Source organism: Macaca thibetana, chromosome 2 (genome assembly GCF_024542745.1).
Source record: "Macaca thibetana thibetana isolate TM-01 chromosome 2, ASM2454274v1, whole genome shotgun sequence".
In the NCBI taxonomy this organism is placed as follows: Eukaryota; Metazoa; Chordata; class Mammalia; order Primates; family Cercopithecidae; genus Macaca; species Macaca thibetana.
The window spans coordinates 92,963,367-92,984,467 of NC_065579.1; the positions used below are offsets into that span (position 1 = coordinate 92,963,367).

The 21,101-nt window shown below is 36.6% G+C and overlaps 1 protein-coding gene across 1 annotated transcript in view; it reads right to left on the reverse strand.

The window, feature by feature from the left end:
• SCN11A (sodium voltage-gated channel alpha subunit 11) overlaps nucleotides 1–21,101 on the reverse strand; it is a 107,504-nt gene that overhangs the window by 40,489 nt on the left and 45,914 nt on the right. Inside the window, 2 exon segments of the mRNA XM_050778352.1 lie at nucleotides 17,364–17,795; nucleotides 19,676–20,056. Coding sequence (XP_050634309.1) covers nucleotides 17,364–17,795; nucleotides 19,676–20,056 — 813 coding nt within the window.

Genomic DNA, 21,101 nt, shown 5'->3' on the forward strand with positions numbered 1-21,101 from the left:
TCCAAGTCAAAGATACAACTTTGAGACAAACTGCCTACGTGTTACCTCTTATCTTGAAATACAGCCTCGGAATGCGCTGTGAACCTCCACTGCCTTTCCTTTCCCATACTATATTCCCATACCTTATGCACATTTATTTACCTAAATGCTTTCTAACCACACACCATGCTCTTTTATGTGATCATTAATTTTCTTAGAAGCTTCAAGAGTCAGATCCTGATAGGGACCAGACACCTCTAGAATTCTCTAACAAGATTACTTCAAGAATGGAACCTATCCCCGGCTGTAGACTGACTACAAGATTGACTGCAACTAATGTGTAACCTGGCAGGATCCATGATCCATGATGGTGCCAGCCCCTTCACCAAATGGGACAACAATTCAAGAAGGGCCACTGGAGCAAGTCACACCACTGAGCACCCCCTCATCCCCCCTTGCCTCTTCTCTATCTCAAATGCTTTATTTAAAAACCCCCGCACTCCTTCCACAAATTGAAGAGTAGAATGAGTCTCTGCTCTTCCCCTTGCTGGCACAGATAGTAAGGGAATATTGCTCTTATCATAATTTGTTATTATTTCAAATTCTTTTCATAAGCAGCTAGCAGCCAGACCCTTTTGCAGGTTACAGTTACATCCTGGGTGAATGTTTTACACTAACATCTATGTGAAGACTCCTGCAACTGTGACATTATAAGGTAATGATTCAGAAACATTTCTCCACTCATGTAATAGCATATGTAAAAATACACACACATACTAATGTGTCCAGAATTGGTGGGTTCTGGGTCTTGCTGCCTTCAAGAATGAAGCTGTAGACCCTCACAGTGAGTGTTACAGTTCTTAAACATGGCATGTCCGGAGTTTGTTCCTTCAGATCTTCAGATGTGTCTGAAAATGTGTCCAGAATTTCTCTCTTCTGGTGGGTTTGTGGTGTCCCTGGCCTCAGAGGTGAAGGTGCAGACCTTCGCAGTGAGTGTTACAGCTCTTAAAAACGACGAGGACCCAAAGAGTGACCATCAGCAAGATTTATCACTAAGAGCAATAGCACAAACCCTCAATAGCATGTAAGTGGACCAGCAGGTTGCTGCTGCAAGTTTGGGCAGCCTACCTTTATTCCCTTATCTGACCCCACCCACATCCTGCTGATTGGTCCATTTTACAGAGAGCTGATTGGTCCATTTTACTGAGAGTTGATTGGTCCATTTTGACAGAGCGCTGATTGGTGCATTTACAAACCTTTAGCTAGACACAGAGCGCATATTGGTGCATTTACAATCCTTTAACTAGACCCAAAAGTTCTCCAAGTCCCCTACCCAATTAGCTAGACACAGAGCGCTGATTGGTGCATTTACAAACCTTGAACTAGACACAGAGTGCTGATTGGTGCATTAACAATCCTTTAGCTAGACAGAGAAGTTTTCCAAGTCCCCACCCAACCCAGAAGCCTAGCCTGCTTCACCTTTCAATGGCACTCAGGGTGGGACTTTGTGGCACCTAGCCTGGGTACTCCAGCAGCCCAGAGGGAGCTCAGCCCAGAGGGAGCTCATCCCTCCATCAAGCCCAGCAGGGGTCCGCCGTGCCGAGATTCAGGCCCCACTGAGCCTGCACCTGCACCCACCCAGAACTCACACTGGCCTGCCAGTGCCAAGCGCATCCTGGGTTCCCGCCCACGACTCTCTCTCCAAACCTCCCGGCAAACAGAGGGAGCCGGCTCCAGACATGGCCAGCCCAGAGAGGGGCTCCCACAGTGCAGCAGCAGACCGTAGGGCTCCTCAAGTGCAGCCAGAGTGGACTCCGAAGCTGAGGAGGTGCTGAGAGTGAGCAAGGGCTACTAGCATTGTCACCTCACTAATATAGCCACAAATATACCTCACAAGCATATGCATACAAAAAGGGGTAACCTGTCTATGGACTAGACACAGAAACGAAATATAAAGTAGTAAAAATTTAAATAAGATAGCAGGTAATGGTGTCTAAAAGTACCCTAAGACGAGGAAGGGAACCAGAGCTATATTTAAGACTTGAAACTATGGGCTGAGGTAAAGTTCTTGCACTTAAGAAAAAAAGCCAAAAAAAAAAAAAAAAAAGTGCTGTAGCAAATGCTTATAATTACAATTGTACAAAGCTGCATACCTAGTGAGACAGGAAGAAGTACAACCTCAGAAATAGGACCTGGGCAAAGGTACCCACTGGTTCAGTGACTTGATCTGCAATATGACTTGTATCACTATTAGACCACAATCCAAAGTTGGCAATATAAGACATGGATCTGAAATGGATGCCACAGAAGGATTTATTACAGACAATCATAGAACTTAGACTGCAAAGAGAATGACAGATCCTCCCACTAAAGATGAGCTTTTAAGCTAACATTCCAAAATGTATGAGGAAACAAACATAAAATCAGTAGACTTCCTAAAATTAACAACAAGGAGGTGAATTCACTTGAGAAAAAGATGAAAGTAACATAATAATCGGAAAATGTCTTTAAATGAATACATTTATAATTTAATAAAGAAGTCACATAGAGTTTCACTTCTGTGGATGATAGCATGAGAATCTCTGTGAACGTTCTCCCTAGGGAAATAAGTGTAAGTGGTGAAAACTGTTTTAAAAATAATTTGAAGTCTCTGGAAATTATTCTGAGAGTGTACAGCAAATGAAGAAACATTCATTCAAGAAAATCTACTAAAATTCAGTAAGAATGGTAGAAATTGATGACACTGAAGCCATGATCTGATGTCTCCCCCAGGCCCTTCCAGCAAGTTTTATGGAGGCTCCACTTCAGACAGAGGTGGCCAAAAAGATAGGGTTTCCTCTACCCTAGCTCCCAATCAAGGAATGTGGTGATGGGTGCACCAAAATCTCACAAATCATTGCTAAAGAACATTCAAATCCTAGCACTCCACCTCTAAGAAGCTCAATGAAACCCCAAGTAGAAATATCCATGTAACCAAAAACCACTTATTCCCCAAAAACTATTGAAATCAAATTTTTTTATGAAATTGAAAAAAAAGACATTGAGCCTTTTGAATGGAAAGGCACATCAATGATATCTGCATAAAAGGAAAATCTTTTTAAATGCTTTTATTTAAAAAAACACTTCCTACATGTTAAATTACCTATTGCAGGCCAGGCACAGTGGCTCATGCCTGTAATTCTACCACTTTGGGAGGCTGAGGTGGGTGGATCATCTGGGGTCAGGAGTTCAAGACCAGGCTGGCCAACATGGTGAAACCCCATCTCTACTAAAAATACAAAATTAGCCAGGCATGGTGGCACACTCCTGTAATCCCAGCTACTTGGGAGGCTGAGGCAGTAGAATAACTTGAACTCGGCAAGCAGAGGTTGCAGTGAGATGAGATTGTGCCATTGCACTGCAGCCTGGGTGGCAAGAGCAAAACTCTGCCTCAAAAAAAAATTACTTATTGCATATTTATTTTATCTTAGTGCAAGGCCTGTCACATGGTGGTCATTCAATGCATTTGAAATAAAGAAATGCTGTTATCATCAAAAATAATCCCATTTTCCAATACATAAATGATTACAACACCATGAAATGTCTACCAATAAAAATGTATGAGTTATGGGGGAAAAAAAAAAAAAGAAGCAGCAGCAGCTTCAGGCCACCAGCATTTCTTATCTCTTCCAATTCTGAGTTAAGGCCTCTAAATTTCTGGTGAGTGTGGCCAAAATGTCGGCTCCCTTTTTCCATCTAGCCCTCCACTCATAGGGCAGAGACTTTATCCCAGAAGCGGCAGCCCAAGAATACTAGAATCACCCTCATTCCAGCTTACTTGTAGGGCGAAAGCTCTGGGGGTGGGGAGGATTAAGGAAGAAGGAAACTGAGAAGTTGAGAGGCTACTGCCCCTGCCCAAGTGCCTGGAATTGTGCCTAAGAGATTTTGCCCAGAGTGGGAGGCAATTCATAAGAAAAAAGAGCTTTGAAGTTCTCCATAGAACTGGCTTTATTTGAAACAAAGTGGTGTGGGGAAGTAAAAGTCTAAAAGTGCTCTTGAAAACAATGGGTATTTTGTTGGTAAGCAAATAAGAAGAGACTGGTAGCTCTCCTTCAATAAAGGCAACAAACTAAAATATAGGTTAGGAAGCTCAGCACAAGGAACTATGAAAAGAAACAGCTAAGGAGAGTCCCCCTGGGGTCAAAGCAAATCTCAAAGACTGCGCTTAAAAGCTATCACTTCCAGAATTTAATTGAATCAGACAGTTGAGCAATTTATGCCCCATGGCATTGTCAAGGAAAATAGAGCAATTATCTAGCAATTAGTTGAGCCTAAAATCAAAATATAATACCAAAAGAGGCAGACAGCTTAACAGAGAGATCACAGGAGACAGTCAAAGATAGCCTTGCTGAAACAACAGTCATCCTAGACTGACTGTGTGCACATCCAGGGACGTACTGTCCTAGGAGTGACACCAAAGGTTTCACATTGTGTGTGAATGGAGGGGAATGGGTTGGAGAGGGAGTAGACTCCACTAAAATAGTCTAGTGAGATTACCATTTAATAAAGAAGCCCCAGAGAGGAGAAAAGTGAATCAGTTATAGAGTTTCCACAATATGTTACTTAAAATGTCCAATACAAAAAATTATGAAATGTGCAAAAAACAAGAAAGCATGACCCATACAGGGGAAAACAATCAGTAATAGAAACTGCACTTGAAAGGGTCAAGATGTCAGAGCTAAAAGATAAAGAATGCAAAGAAGCCATTATAAATATATTTAAAGAATTAAAAGGTACAATGCTTAAGGAAATAAAACATACTATGACAAGGTACAATCAAATGCAAAATATCAATAGAAATTATATTTTAAACAGAGCCAAATACAAACTGTGGAGTTGAAAAGTATCATAACTGAAATGAAAAAGTCACTAGAGAGACCAACAGTACATTTGAAGAAAGAACCAGTGAATTTAAAGATGAATCAATGGAGACTGTGCAATCTAAAGAGCACAGAGAAAACAAAAGAAAGAAAAATAAAAAGAGCCTCAGAGAAATGTGGTGCACCATTAAGCACACAGACCAGAAGGGAAACAGAGAAAAATGAACAGAAAAAATACTTAAATAAATAATGGCTGAAGACTCCTCAAAATTGATTGAAAACATTAATCTACACGTCTTAGTCCAATTTATGCTGCTATAATAGAATTCCTGAAATTAGTAATTTATAAAGAACAGAGATGTATTTCCTACAGTTCTAGAGGCTAGGAAGACCAAGATCAGCAGGCCAGCATCTTGTGAAGGACTTCTTGCTGCATCATAACATGGCAGAAGGCATCACAAGGCAAGAAAGTGAAAGAAGGGAAGGGGGCCAAACTCAGTCTTTTATTAGGAACCCACTTCCACAGTAACTAAACCACTCCCACAATAACAGCATTAATCCATTCATGAGACCAGAGCCCTCATAATCTAATCACCTATTAAAGGTCTTACCTCTCAACATTGTTACTTTGGGAATTAATTCTCCAACACATAAACTTTAGAGGACACATTGAAATCCTAGCACTCCACATCTAAGAAGCTCAATGAAACCCCAAGTAGAAAAAACACAAAGAGATCCACACCTAGACACATCATAGTAAAAGTGCTGAAACACAAAGAAAAGAGAAAATCTTAGTAGCAAGAGAAAAGTGGTTCATCATGTACAAGGTGACATTGATAAAATTAACATTGACATTGCATTAGAAATAATGGAAGCCAAAGGCAGTGATATGATATATTCAAAGTGCTGAAAGAAAAAACAACAGTGAACCAAGATTTTTATATCCAGTGAGGCTGTCTTTCAAAAATGAAGATGAAATAATCGTGTTTCCAGATAAATACAGAGAATTCTTTGGTAGTTGCCCTACCTTATAAAGAATACTAAAGGATATCTTCCAGACTAAAAACAAGTAACGCTAAATGGTAATACAGCACCCCCAACACACACACACAAATATAGTAAAAAATATATATTTCTTTTCCTTTCTTCTTTTAGCTGATTTCAAAAGCAATTGTGTAAAACATTATGTTTAAAATTGTGTTGCTGGATATGTAACATAGAAATAAAAAAAATATTTGCTAATAAAAGCACAAAGGATATGGGTGGGAGCAAAGTTGCATTGGAGTAAGAAAATCACACCTGCAGGTAACTCACATTCACAGGAACAAATGAAGAGAGCCAAAAGTAACTAAGAAGATTATTAAAGTAAATCTTATAAATATACACTTATTTTTTTTTATTTTCTCAGCTCCTTTAGTAGACATCTAGTTATATTAAGCAATAATAAAAAAATGTTGCTTGGGTTTTAACATGTATGAATATAATATGTAGAATTAAAAACAATACAAAAAGAGGAGAGAGGAAATAGAGCTATATATGAGTAATATTTCTATAGCTTACTGGAATTAATATAAATCTGAGACAGATTCTGATGAGTTAGATGTATGTGTCAAATTTTAGAGCACTCAAGGAAATAATTCAAAAAGATTTTGAAAAAAAACTAAAGATATTAAAATGTTACACTAGAAAATATTCACTTAATGCAAATGAAGCAGTAGAGAAATAATAAAGGAAAAAACATGGAAGACATATAGAAGACAAAGAAGAAAATATGATAAATAAACTGTGTTAACAATAGCATTAAATATGAATGGGTTAACCAATCCCATCAGAAGGCAGAGATTGCCAGAATAGATAAGAAAACAAGATCCAATTACACACTGTCTGCAGAGTACACATTTTAGATTCAAAGATATAAATAGATTGAAAATGAAAGAATGGAAAAAGACATGTTACGCAAACAGCAACCATAAAAGAAGCTGGGATGACTCTATTAACATCAGATAAAATAGATTTAAAAACAAAAAACTTACTAGAGATGAAGAGGGACATTTTATAATGATAAAAGAGTCAAAATATTGGGAAGATATAGCATTTATAAACATATATACACCTAACAGAAGAGCCCCAAAATATATGAAGCAAAAACTGACATAATTGTTGGGAGAAACAGATAATTCAACAGTAAACATTGGAGACCTCAATACCTCATTTTCAGAAATGAATGAATAACGACTAGATAGAAGATCCACAGGGAAACGGAAGATTTGAACAAAACTATATACCAGTTAAACCTAGCAGACATCTATAGAACGCTTAATTCCAAATGGCAGAGTACACATTCTTCTCAGGTACAAATGGAACATTTCCAGGATAGACAATACACTACACCACAAAAGAAGCCTCAAAAATTTAAAAGGGCTGAAATTGTATGAAGTATGTTCTCTAATCACAATGGAGTGAAATTAGAAATTAATAACAGTTAGAAATTTGAGAAATTTATAAATATTAAACAACACATTTTTTAATAAGCAGTGGGTCAAAGAAGAAATCATAAGAAGAATTAGAAAATAAGATAAAATAAAAACACAATTAAATATATAGAAAATAAAAATGAAAATAAAATGTATTTGATACAGCTAAACACTGATTAGAAATTTATAGCTATAAAAAAACCTACAATAAAAAGGCAAGAAAAATTTCAAATCAATAGCCTAATCTTTCATTTAAGACACAGAAAAAAGAAGAGAAAAGTAAAATCAAAGGAAGCAGAAGAAAGGATATAATAAATATTTGACAGAAATTAATGAATAGAGGGTACAAAAATATTAGAGGAAAATTAACAAAACTGAAAGTTGGCTATTTGAAAAGATTTTCAAAATTGACAAGATGTGAACTAGACTAACCATGAATCAAAAGATCTAAATTACTAAAAAAAAGGTGGGGAGGGGATTAGTATTAACCTTACAGAAATCAAAAGGATTGTAAGAAAATATTATGAATAATTGTATGTTAACAAATTAAATAACTTCAATGAAATTAACATATTCATAGAAATATATAAAATAACAAGCAGAATTAACAGAAAATCTGAATAGCCCTACAAGTAAAGAGCTTGATTTTGTAATATAAAAACTTTGTGTAGATACTTCTGGTTTCTGGTTCATCAAGTAAGAACCTTGAAAGTCACCACTCTATCCTAACAACAAATAAAAAGATGAACAATGGAAAAATCAACAACTCTTCCTAGATATGTAAGAGAAGTGAAGTTACGGAGCTAACACTGCCTCTAAAACTGGAGATGCAGGCAAATACAGAGAATCACAACTTACGGAGCCAAAACCTTAATGGGAACCAGTGCCGGGTAAAGAAAACCTGAACTGTAACTGACAAATTGCTAAAGGCTCAGTATGTCTAAGAGATTAAAAAAAAAAAAAAACCTCCAAGGGTACCCAGTCATGAGGGAGGCCACCACACTTTTGTGAGGTTTACCTCTTGGAGCTCTCCCAGGTTCTCACTGAGAATACCAGAGAAACATCCCTTCAAGCTTCTGGCTTGAAGGGGGACTGAAAAAGGAACCATTTTAATGTTTGGTACAGGATTACATTCTTTCCAACAAGTTCTGCCTTCAAGAGAAATGATTTAACTAGAGCCTAACCTGCTGGGGTTTATCATAGACTGACTGATTTAGGAGAAGGGAAATACCCAACTCCAGCTGGTTCTAGCCATTCCTGTGAAAGAAGAGAAGTACCTATCGAGCCCACTCTAGTCATCCTATCCCACCTAAGGGAGACTAAGAAGCATTTACAAAGTTCACAGCCCAGAGGCACAGGCTCACCAAGAGACTGAGACCTAATCATAGGACTATAGAACACTTCCCCTTCCCCCATTCCTTTTCACCACATTACTGAAGGTCTGTTCATAGCAGTTTCTTTCATTCTGTGTATCATGTCTGGCTATAATTAAAAAGTATACCAAAAGACAAAACAAAAACAAAACAAAAAACAAAAAAACCACAGTTTGAAGAGCCAGAGCAAGCATCAGAACCAAACTCGGATATAACAGGGATGTTAGAATTATCAGACAGGGAATTTAAAACAACTATGATTAATCTGCTAAGGACCCTAATGGATAAGGCAGACAGTATGCAAGAACAGATTAACAATGTAAACAGAGAAATGGAAATTCTAAAACCAAAAAGAAATGCTAGAGATAAAAAACATTTAACAGAAATAAAGAATGCCTTTGATGGGTTTATCAGTATATTGGACATGCTGAAGGAAAGAATCTCTGAGCTTGAGGATATCTCAATGAAAATATCAAAAACTTTTCAGTAAACAGAAACTTTTCAGTAAACAGAAAAAGATTTCTAAAAACCAGAACAAGATATTCAAGAACTGTGGGACAACTACAAAAGGTATAAGATACATGTAATGGCAATACCAGAAGGAGAAGAAAGAAAGAAATCGAAGAATTATTTGAAACAATAATGACCAAGAGTTTCCCTCTATTTAAAATCAGAACCAAACTGCACATCCAGGAAGCTGAGAGACTAAGCAAGATAAAGATCCAAAAAACTACACTTAGACAGACATATCATATTTAAACTACAGAAAATCAAAGATAAAAAATCCTGAAAGAAGATAGAGGAAGAAAGCACTTTACCTACACAGGTGCTAAGGTAAAAATTATGTCTGACTTGTCAGAAATCATGCAAGCAAGAAGAGTGAAGCAAGAGAGTTAAATATTTAAAGAACTGAGAGAAAAAATCCACCAACCTAGAACTCTGTACCCTGTGACATTATTCTTTAAAAGTAAAGGATAAATACTTCCTCAGACAAACAAGTTGAGGAAATTTGTTGCCTTACCTATCTTGTAAGAAATGTTAAATGAAGTTGTTCAGAGGTAAGGAAAATGATATAGGTCAGAAACTCAGATCTACATAAAGAAAGAAAGATAAGGACTAAATAATAAGTGAAGCAAAATAAAAACACATTTTTTTTTGAGATGGAGTTTTACTCTTGTCACCCAGGCTGGAGTGCAATGGAGCAATCTCAGCTCACTGCAACCTCCACCTCCTGGGTTCAAGAGATTCTTATGCCTCAGCCTCCTGAGTAGTTGGGATTACAGGCACCTGCCACCATGCCTGACTAGTTTTTGTATTTTTAGTAGAGACGGGGTTTCACAATGTTGGCCAGGCTGGTCTCAAACTCCTGACCTCAGGTGATTCACCTGCCTTGGCCTCCCAGAGTGCTGGGATTATAGGCGTGAGCCACTGCACCCGACAAACACATTTATTTTTCTTATTCTTAATTTATCTAACAGAGAACACTTTGTTCAAAATAATAATAACAACAATGTATTTAAATATATATTTCAAATATGTTATTTTACTAATGAATAAATAAAATAAATGACTGCAATTATACAAAGAATGTAAGGGAGGAACTGGGATTATTTTATTATTATAAGCTATGCACACTACCCATGAAGTAATGTTATTTGTAAGTGGACTTGGATCAGTTGAAAATATATATTGAAAATTCTAGGACAACCACTAAAAAAAGTAAAAAGAAAAAGTAAAACTGATATACTGAGAAAGAAGAGAAAATGGAACCATATGAAATGTTTGATTTAAACCACAAAATGCAGAAAAGAAGTGGAAAACAAAAATAGGAAAAAGTACAAGGGCAACAAAAAGAAATGAATTATCAAGCAATGCACAGACACAGGGGAAACATAAATGCATAATCCTAAGTGAACAAAGCCAATCTGAAAAGACTATATACTATATGATTCCAATAATATCATGTTCTGGAAAAGACAAAACTATGGAGACAATAAAAAGGACAGCGTTTGCCAGAGGTTGGGAGTTGAAGAGATAAATAGGAGGAGCACAGAGGATTTCTGGAGCAGTAAAACCACTCTGTATAATACTATAATGGTGGATATATTTATTATATGTTTGTCTAAAACTACACACTGTACAATACCAAAACTAAACCCTGATGTAAACTATGGACTTTGGGTGATAATTACATGTCAAAGTAGGTTTGTCAATTATGACAAATGTACCACTCTGGGGGGAAATGTTGATAATGGGGGATGCTGTTCATATGTAGGGTGAAGGTGTATGTAGGAAATTTCTGTACCTTCTGCTCAATTTTTAACTGCTCTAAAAAATAAGTTATATTTGAAAACCAAAATTCCCACAAAGAAAAGCCCAGACCCAAATGCCTTACTGGTCAATTCTACTAAACATTTAAAGAAAAATTAATACCAAATTTTCACTAAGACTTGAAAAAGATAGCAGAAGGAACACTTAACTCATTTGGGCAATATTTGAGGCCAGTATTACCCTGATATAAATACTAGACAATGACATCACAAGAAAAATAAACTATAAACCAATATCTCTTATAAATATAGAAGAAAAAATTCTTAACAAAACACTAGCAAACTGAATTCCCAACAATATATAAAAATGATTATATGCCATGACCAAGCGGGATTTATTCTGGGAATAAAAAGTTGATTTAACATCTGAAAAGTGAATAGAAATAAGGACAAAAGCATTATCATCTAAATACATCTAGAGAAAGCACTTGACAAAAGAAAACACTGTAATAAAAACACTCAGCAAACTACAAATGGAGTGGAATTTCTGTAACTTGCTAAAGGGCATATTCAACACTACATTTAAATGGTTACAGACTGAATGCTTCTTCTCCAAGATCCAGAACAAAACAAGAATTGAGTTGAACTGTTGTACATTCAGTTAGTGTCCAGAGTGTTGGAGTGTTGCTTGGTGTGGAGAAACTCCACACATTGGTATCTGTTTCTACAGAATAAACCAGTAAGGGAGATAAAATAGTATACTGAAAAAATACTCAATCCAAAATAAGGCAGGGAAAAGTGAGGTAAGGGAACAAATAATAGTTAAATTCAAATGTATCAAGAATTACATTAAATGTAAATGACCCAGGCATTCAAATTAAAAGGCAGCAATTATCAGACTGGATAAGAAAATAAAATTTCTCTTCATTCATTACGTGTGTGCTAAACATAGTGACTACTTTTCAAAGAGTATGGTGAGGGAAAAGGGGTAAAGAAGAGTAAGTTTACAGAGGATGAGACTGACAAACACTACCTCAGCCAAGTGATCAAGGTTAATATAAATAGTAATAGCATGCACTTTTGATATGATATGATGAGAAGAGCATTTTGTCTCTGTGGTATTTCTCCCTACAACCTGTAATCTCAATCTATGAGAAAAATTAGAGCAAATCCAAATTGGGGTACATTCTACAACACACCTGACCAATGTCACTTTAAAATATCAAAGTCATCACAAACAGGGAATGTCTGAAAAACTGAGGAAGCCTAAGAAGATACGACAACTAAATTAATGTGGTATCCTGAGTAGACTCCTGGGGTAGGAAAACTGTGTGCTAGATACAAACTAAGGAAATATAAATCAACTAGGGACTTTAGTTAACAATTATTCATCTTGGTTCATTAATTGTAAAAAATGTACCATACCAATGTAAAATGTTAATGAGAGGGAAACTGGATGTGGAGTATACGGGAACTCTCTCTACTATACAATATTCATGTAAACCTAAAATTATTCTAAAATAAAAAGATTACCTGCAAGAGAAAAGCAAGATTTAACAATATGATGTGTATACACAATGCATTTTAAATATAAAAACACCCATAGATTAAAATAAAAGAAGAAAAACAATACCATACAAATACTAAACATAAGAAAGTTGGAGTGGATATATTAATATCAGACAAAGTAGGCTCCAGAATAAAGAATGTTATCAGAGATGAAAAGGAACATTTAATAAGGATAAAGGAAACACCTAACAATCCTAGGTATGTGTTCTCCTTATAACAGAGCTTCAAAATACATGAAGTAAAAAACTTAATGAAACTAAAATTAGAAACAAACAAATTCACAACTACAGTTAAAAATTGCAACACTGGTGTCCTAATATTTGAAGGTAAGAGGAAATCAATAAGGACATAGAAGACTTGAACAACACTAACAACCAACTTGATCTAATTGACACAAATACAGCACTTCACCCAATCATTCTTTTAAAGTGCATACTCCTTTCAATTGCATATTGAACATTCACCAAGTCAGACTATATGCTGGAACATAAAAAACAAAAAAATCATAAAACATATCTCAAGAAATTTTAAAAGGTTTAAAGCATATAAAATACATTATTTGGCCACAAAAAAAATAAAACTTTAATGAATAACAAGTATATCAGGAGAATCTTTAATTATTTGAAAATTGAACAACACTCATAAATAATTGATGAGCAAAAGCAGAAATCACAAGAGAAATTAGAATATATTTTTAAACAAGTTAAGAGGAAAATACAGCGTCGCAAAATTAGTAGAATGCAGCTAAAGCAGTGCTTAAAGAGAAATTTGTAGTTTTAAATGTTTGCAATAATAAAGAAAAAAAGACTTAAATCAATAATCTAAGCCAGGGGTTGAAAAACTTTACCCTTAAAGAGCCCACTAGCAAATATCTTAGGTTTTGCAGGCCATGAAGTCTCTGTTGTGACTATTTAACTCTGTTGTTGTGGCATTAAAGCAGCAGAGATAATAGGTAAACAATTTAGCATGGCTGTGAGTCAATAAATCTTTATTTAAAAAAGAAAACAAGGGGTGAGCCAGAAATGGCCCATAGGTTGTAGTTTGCCAGACCCTAGTTTAAGTGTACACTCTAATAATCCAGACAAAGAAGAGCAAATTAAACCCATACTAAGCAAAAGGAAGAAAAAAAATAAGAAAAAGAGAATCTATCTATAAAATAAAAACATGTAAAAACAATAAGGAAAAATAAAACCAAAAGCTGATTCTTTGAAAATATCAATGAAGTTGATAAACTTCTAACTATATTGAATAGAAAGGAAGATAAAAATTATCAATATGCATGAGGAAAAACATCACTACAGACACTACTAGAAATCTACAGACACTATAAAAATTCTACAAACACTAAAAGAATAAGAAAATACTATAAACAACTTTATACCCATAAATTCCTTTATCTAATTTTTAAAACATACATATTAACCAAATTGGAACAAAAAAAGTAGAAAGCTGGAATAGTCCTATATTTATTAAAGAAATTGAATTCATAATTTAAAAATTCCAAAAAAGACAACTTATGCCCACTTTAATGAATATTTGGTAAATTCTATCAAACATTAATAGAAGAAATAATACCAGTTATACACACAGTGTCTCAGAAATAGAAAAGGAGGAAGACTTCTCAACTCATTTAATGAGGCCCATGTTAATTTTTGTAAAGCCAAACACATTACAAAGGAGAAACTCTGCCTGCAAAATGCTTAACAAAATATTAGCAAATTGAATCTAGACACATATAAAGGATAATATGCTGTAACCAAGTAGGGATAATCTAAGGAATGCATAGGTGATTTAACATTCAAAATAAATAAGAAAAAAACACAATGATCATCTTAATACATGCAAAAAATGCATTTCAGAAATTCAACATATTTTTGTAATTAAAAATAAAACTCTCAACAACTAGGAATAAAAGGAACTTCCTCAACTAAAATCTTGTTTAATAGTGAAAGATTATGCTTTCTATCTAAGATTAAGAGCTAGGCAATATATCCTGTCTCACCAATCCTGTTAAAGATTATACTATAGATCCTAGCCAGTATAATAAAGGAAGAAAAAATATATAGATTTTTTTTAAAGAAGAAGTAAAACGGTTTTTCTCTTCAGGTAAAAAAAAAAACTGTATAAACAGAAAATTCTACTCAATTTACACAAAATGATTTAGAATTAATAAGTCAGTTTTCCAAGGTTTGAAGATACAAGGTCAATAGACAAAAGACAATTTCATTATACTAGCTATAAACATATGGAAATTAAAATTAAAACTACATTTACAATAGTATGAAAAACATTAACTACTTCAGTACAAATTTAACAAAATATGTCAAGACTTGTACAATGAAAATCATAAAACATTGCTAAGAGAAATTAAAGAACATCTAAATAAGTAGAGAGGTAGACATGTTCATGAATCAGGACACTCATTTTTGGTAAGATGCCAATTATCTACAAAATGATCCATGTATTCAATGCAGTCCCAAACAAAATTCCAGCAATTTTTTTGTGAAAATTTGATAAGTTGATTCTAAAATGCATACAAAAATGCAAAGAACCTACACAAAACAAATTTAATAAAGAACAAAGTTACACACCTTGCTTTCAAAATCTAATATAAATCTACAGCAATCAAGACAGTGTGGTATTCATATAAAGACACATATATAAATCAATGAAACAGAAGTAATATTTCAGAAATAGACCTATGCATATATGGTCAATTGCTTTTTTTTTTTTTTACAAAGATACCAAGTTAATTCAATGGAGAAAGAGTAGTCTTTTCAATATATGGCTGAAATCACTGGATACAAAAGACTAAATATAAGTCTTTTCAATATATGGCTAAAATTCAATTTAATGTTTGTGTATGGTGTGAGTTGAGGAAAAACAATACCTCAACTCACACCATACACAAACATTAAATTGAAATGGATCATGGACTTGAACCTGAGAGTTAAACCTATAAAACTCTAAAAGAAAACATGCGAGAAAACCTCTGTGAGTTTAGGTTATGCAAAGATTTCTTAGAATGAAAACAAAACACATGAACCATAGGAGAAATTTTGTTAAATCATATATTATCAAAATTAAAACTTTATACTCATTGAAAAATACCCTTAAGAAAATAAATGCAAGCCACAGACTGGTAGGAAATATGTGAAATATATATGTCAGAAAAAGGACTTGTGTTCAGAATACACAATTATTCTTTACAACAGGGGTCCCCAACCCCTAGGCCAGAGACCAGTACTTGTCTTGGGCTGTGAGCAAAGCTTCATCTGTATTTACAGCCACTCCCCATCGCTCGCATTACTGCCTGACCTTCGCCTCCCATCAGATCAGTGGTGGCATTAGATTCTTATAGGAGCATGAACCCTACTGTGAACTACACATGGAAGGGATCTAGGTTGCATGCTCCATATGAGAATCTAATGGCTGATGATCTGTCACTGTCTGCCATCACCCCCAGATGGGACTATCTAATTGCTGGAAAACAAGCTCCCACAGATTCTACATTATGGTGAGTTGTATAATTATTTCATTGTATATTACAATGTAATAATAATAGAAATAAAGTGCACAATAAATGTAATGCACTTGAATCGTCCCAAAACCATTCTCCCTCCACCCTGATCCATGGAAAAATTGTCTTCTATGAAATTGGTCCCTGGTGCCAAAAAGGGTGGGGAAAGTTGCCTTACAATTCGATAATGGGAAGACAAATCCCTTAATAAAAATGGGCAATAGACACTTCACCAATGAAGTATACAAATGACCAAAATGTAAATAAAAAGCAATACAATATCATTATTTGTTGGTGAAATTAGAATTAAAACCACAGTTAGATACCACTACAAAACCACTAGAATGGTTAAAATTTAAAAGGCTGACAACAAAAACACTGGCCAGGATGCAGAGCCAATGGAATGCCCATAGGTTGCTGGTGGGAATGCAGTATGTCACAACCATGGTAGGAAACAAGTACACAGCCCCTGCTGCATCCAAAACAAGTCCCTTGTTTATTTTATGTATTTTTTAAGGTTGGAATGTTTCTGCCCACTCCTCACAATTTTCGTATACTGAAATCCTAACCCCCAAGATGATAGCATTAAGATGTGTGGACTTCTATTAATGTGCTCATAAAATAGCCCAGGGGAAGTTGTTCACTCCTCCATTATATGAGCACAGCGAGAAGGTGCTGTCTATGAGTCAGTAAATGGGCCCTCCCCAGACATCAAATCTGTCGCTGCCTTGATCTGAAACTTCCCAGGCTTCAGAGCTGCAAGAAATAAATTTCTGTTGCTTAGAAGTTACCCAGTCTATGATATTTTGTTATAGCAGCCTGAACAGACTCATACAGTATCCATTGCCCTCACACTCCCTGACAGCCCCCATCTCCCACCACTCCTCACCCACAAGATTGGTCTCTGCAGAAACTGAGGTTGTTCCCAGCACTGCCTTTTTTTTAAAAAAAGACAAACCAACCAACAAACAAAACATGAGATTCAGTTTACTTCCCAAATCCCTTCTCCTCACTTTTCAGCCAATCCAAATTCTACATTTCTTGTAGAGTTCAACCAAAGGAACTCCCCCTGTCATCCCAGCCCATTCTGATTTTGTTCCCCTCTGAACTCTTCTGACACCTCCTATCTGTGCCACACTTGCAGGACCACAATAAAGAACCTGTCCTGAGATGTGCACATGGGTATCAAAGGGCAGCCACATTTTGTACCCTTATTATCCTTGCATAGTGCCTAGAAAAGGGCAGGCAACCAGTGCCCTGTGGTAACTCCAGCTTTGTATGACCTTTAAGTCTATGTGTGAATGTGTGAACCTTCATACCTGTTGTTCTGCCTCAGGTTGTGTGATGGGCTGTGCATTATCTTCACCAGAAAATTCAGCATCATCTTCCTCCTCTGCAAGTGGCGCCAACCAAGTCCGGTCATGCCTGATGCCCAAGGTCTTTGGTACAGAGGTTAGTATACCAAGCTCCTCCTGGGTCTCTGAGCCCCTTTTCATCTCTGTGACCAGGGGAATGATATCTTTGCTTTGTGCAGCACAGCCTCCTGTCACCTCTTTTTGCTTCGGTAACTTTTGCTTCCTGCACCACTTGTGACAGAAATGCTCAAGAGTGTGTCTCACAAAACAAAAAGCCCGGCGGAATCGATCCAGTGCTAACTGGACTTTAGTTTTCCTGGCCTGTCCTTCTAAGTTTCCATTTCTTTCCTCATTGTTAAAGGAATTGAGCAGTAAGGCAATGAAGAGGTTGAGCACCTGGGAATGGGGTGGGTAGCAAGAAGAAAGGAAAGTTTAGCAAAGGAAAAGATATAGTGGGTTTCCAGGACAACTTTTTCCCAAGACTAAAAACAGAATCAAATGAGAGTTTTATGTCCCACTGTCTCCTAAGAAAGTTCATCTATCCAATAAATAAAAGATTGAGAAAGAAATGGAAACAGTAAGACAGAATAAAAGTTGAAATTAGAGGGTACAAATAGCCAAGTCCACTTTCCCTACATATAAAGAACATGGATGAGTAGACCCTCACCAAGGTAAAGCAGAATGGGATAACCATATGGCAAAATTAAGAGTGTATGTTTCTTGAGGAACAGCTGGATAGTGAGCTTTGATTTTTCCTGGAATTTCCCACAAGGAGATGAATCTGATATTCAAGCCCAATGTACAGTCCTTTCTTATTTGCATATTTGTGAGATGATGTACTTTACAGTTTCTTTAGGTCCTGTTGCCCTAACCTTAGTAATGTATTGAGGCCAAGCCAACGGGGTTGGACCAAATATGCAACTCTTCTGTTGAACCACATATCACTTCAAATTCATGTAATCCCAATAGCTTCTTCCTGGGTTCTTTGCTCATAATTACACACCCTCTAATTCATCGTCTTTACCTCCTCAAATTCCTTTGTTTGTGGCTCTCTTCAACTCAGCAATAGACAGCCTTTGGAGAGAAGTGCCCGGTGGGTGTGAATGGGTCTAGTCACAGTTCCTCAGCTGCACTGTGAGAATTCCCATCTCTGGATCTTTGCTTAAGCTCTCCTCTATCTGTCTAAGTTCTCCTTACCTTGTAAGTGGTCTTTTCAAGTTCTGTAATCTTCCACAAATCCTTTCTCAGTGCTCTCCTCCCACTCCCACTGGTGATGCCCTGTTCTTCTGAGCTTTTGTATGTATCACTTACTGTCTAGGTACACCATTTATTAGGTACTTAGGATAAAGCTATCATGTGTAGAGAGTTAATTATATTGCACTATAGCCCCAACTTGATCCTGAAGATCTTGTGCAGTAAGGCAATGAAGTGCACTTAATTAGCCTCCTCATAAATATCTATGCTTCCAGCTGCAAGTAACACACTCAAGCCAGCTTATATAACAAAAAACTCTAGCATAACAAGAAGTTTGAAAATAGAACAGGGGGCGAATTATGACACAAATACAGGTTTGTTCTCTCTTTTCACTCTACCTGCCTCAGTATTGGCTTTGTTTCAGGCTGGCTCTTCTCATGGTTGCATAATGCTTGCAGGTTTGGTTCAAACCCCTCTGGCTAGGCACCGTTACCTCATTGAAGTTAGGGGAACAGGACCTAAAGAAACTGCACAAAGTACACCGTCTCTCAATTTGTGCAAACAGGAGAGGATTGCACAGCAGTCCTGGATGTCAGATCCAAATTCCTGTGGGCAATTCCACCACAGTTCCAAGCTCATGATCTGGCTTTTCCAGGGGTCACAGTCATTAAAAAGTCCAGAGGAAGTAAAAGGATCATTTTTTTAAACATATATTTCTTAAGAACAAAAGATTGTTCCCAAGTTTCTCCAGTGGACATCTCTTTACATCCTATTGACCATATAAACTCACAAACTCCTACTTCAGCCAATCACTGGGGAAGAGAATACTATTGTCTTAGAAGAATCATCGGGAATAAAATAAATTTTGGGGCATCAGTCAAATGAGTAGTATGTGTCAAATAGGTTTTTTTTCATGCTTATCATACTTTTTTCAAGCAAAATTTGAATGAATATTTTAAATATTTATTTGGCATTATATTGAGAATAATAATTTTTACTAGTAAAGTTTTGCAAATGAAGTAATGCATTTGAGAGGCATGTAGGGTCTTTTATTTTTTTGAAAAAAAATCTAAGAAACATACCACAAGTTTTCCTATCACCGTGATCAATATGAAGACAATAACACACAATGATGACGATGCATTCACTTCCTGCATACATTCCCACATATTTTCGATCCATTCCCCGCAGAGGATGCGGAACACCACTAGGAAGGAGTGCCAGAAATCCTCCATGTGCCAGTGCCGTAAACATGAGACTGTCGGGCCTGTCGGGTTACAGAGTTTTGCACTCTTTTGAGAACGGAAGCTATGGCCAAAAAGCTGCATGCCAACTACTGAGAAAATAAAGATCACAATGACCAGGACCACAGTCAGGCTTCCAAGGGCTCCGACAGAGTTGCCGATTATCTTAATTAGTGTGTTCAAAGTTGGCCAGGATTTGGCTAACTTGAAGACCCTGAGCTGTAGAAAAAGACAACAAACAAAAATGGAAGAAAAGTCAGTTAAGGACAAATTCCATCTGTTCATCTATAAAGCAAATGACATATACCCAAACTTATGACATCCAAAACTCTTCTCAAAGTTAAATCCATCCTGAACATAGCCATCAACTCTCTGTCGTAATCTAATGCTCACCTGTATCTACTTTCTTATTTGAAAATGGAAATATTGGCTGGACACAGTGGTTCACACCTGTAATCCCAGCACTTTGGGAGGCCAAGGCAGGTGGATCACAAGGTCAGGAGATTGAGACCATCCTGGCCAACATGGCGAAATCTCGTCTCTACTAAAATACAAAAAAAATAGCCAGATACGGTGGTGCATGCCTGTAGTCCCAGCTACTCGGGAGGCTGAGGCAGGGGAATCGCTTGAACCTGGGAGTCAGAGGTTGCAGTGAGCCGAGATTGCACCGTTGCATTCCAGTCTGGAGACTGAGCAAGACTCCATCACACACACACACACACACACACACACACACACACACACACACACACAGAGAGAAATATTTTGTCTCAGTTTTTTAATCATAAGAACTTTGGGATCAGCATGGTAACTGAGCTACATAATTGTTATATAAAATGAATGTTTTGGAATTCTATATAATATACCAAGTGTCAGCAAACTCTGGTCTGAGAGCCAAATCCAGTCCATTGCCTATTTTTGTATGACCTCAGAGACAAGAATACTTTTCCACATTTAAATGATTGAAAAATGATCAGGCCAGGCACAGTGGCTCACACCTATAATCACTTTGGGAGGTTGAGGTGGGTGATCACTTGAGCACCAGAGAGTTCAAGAACAGCCTGGGCAACATGGTGAAACACCATGTCTACAAAAAATACAAAAATTAGCCAGGCGTGGTGGCATGCATCTGTAGTCCCAGCTACTCGGGAGGCTGAGGAGGGAGGATGGCTTGAGCTTGGGAGGTGGAGGTTGCAGTGAGCTGAGATCACGCCACTGCACTACAGCCTGGGCGACAGAGCCAAACTCTGTCTCAAAAAAGAAA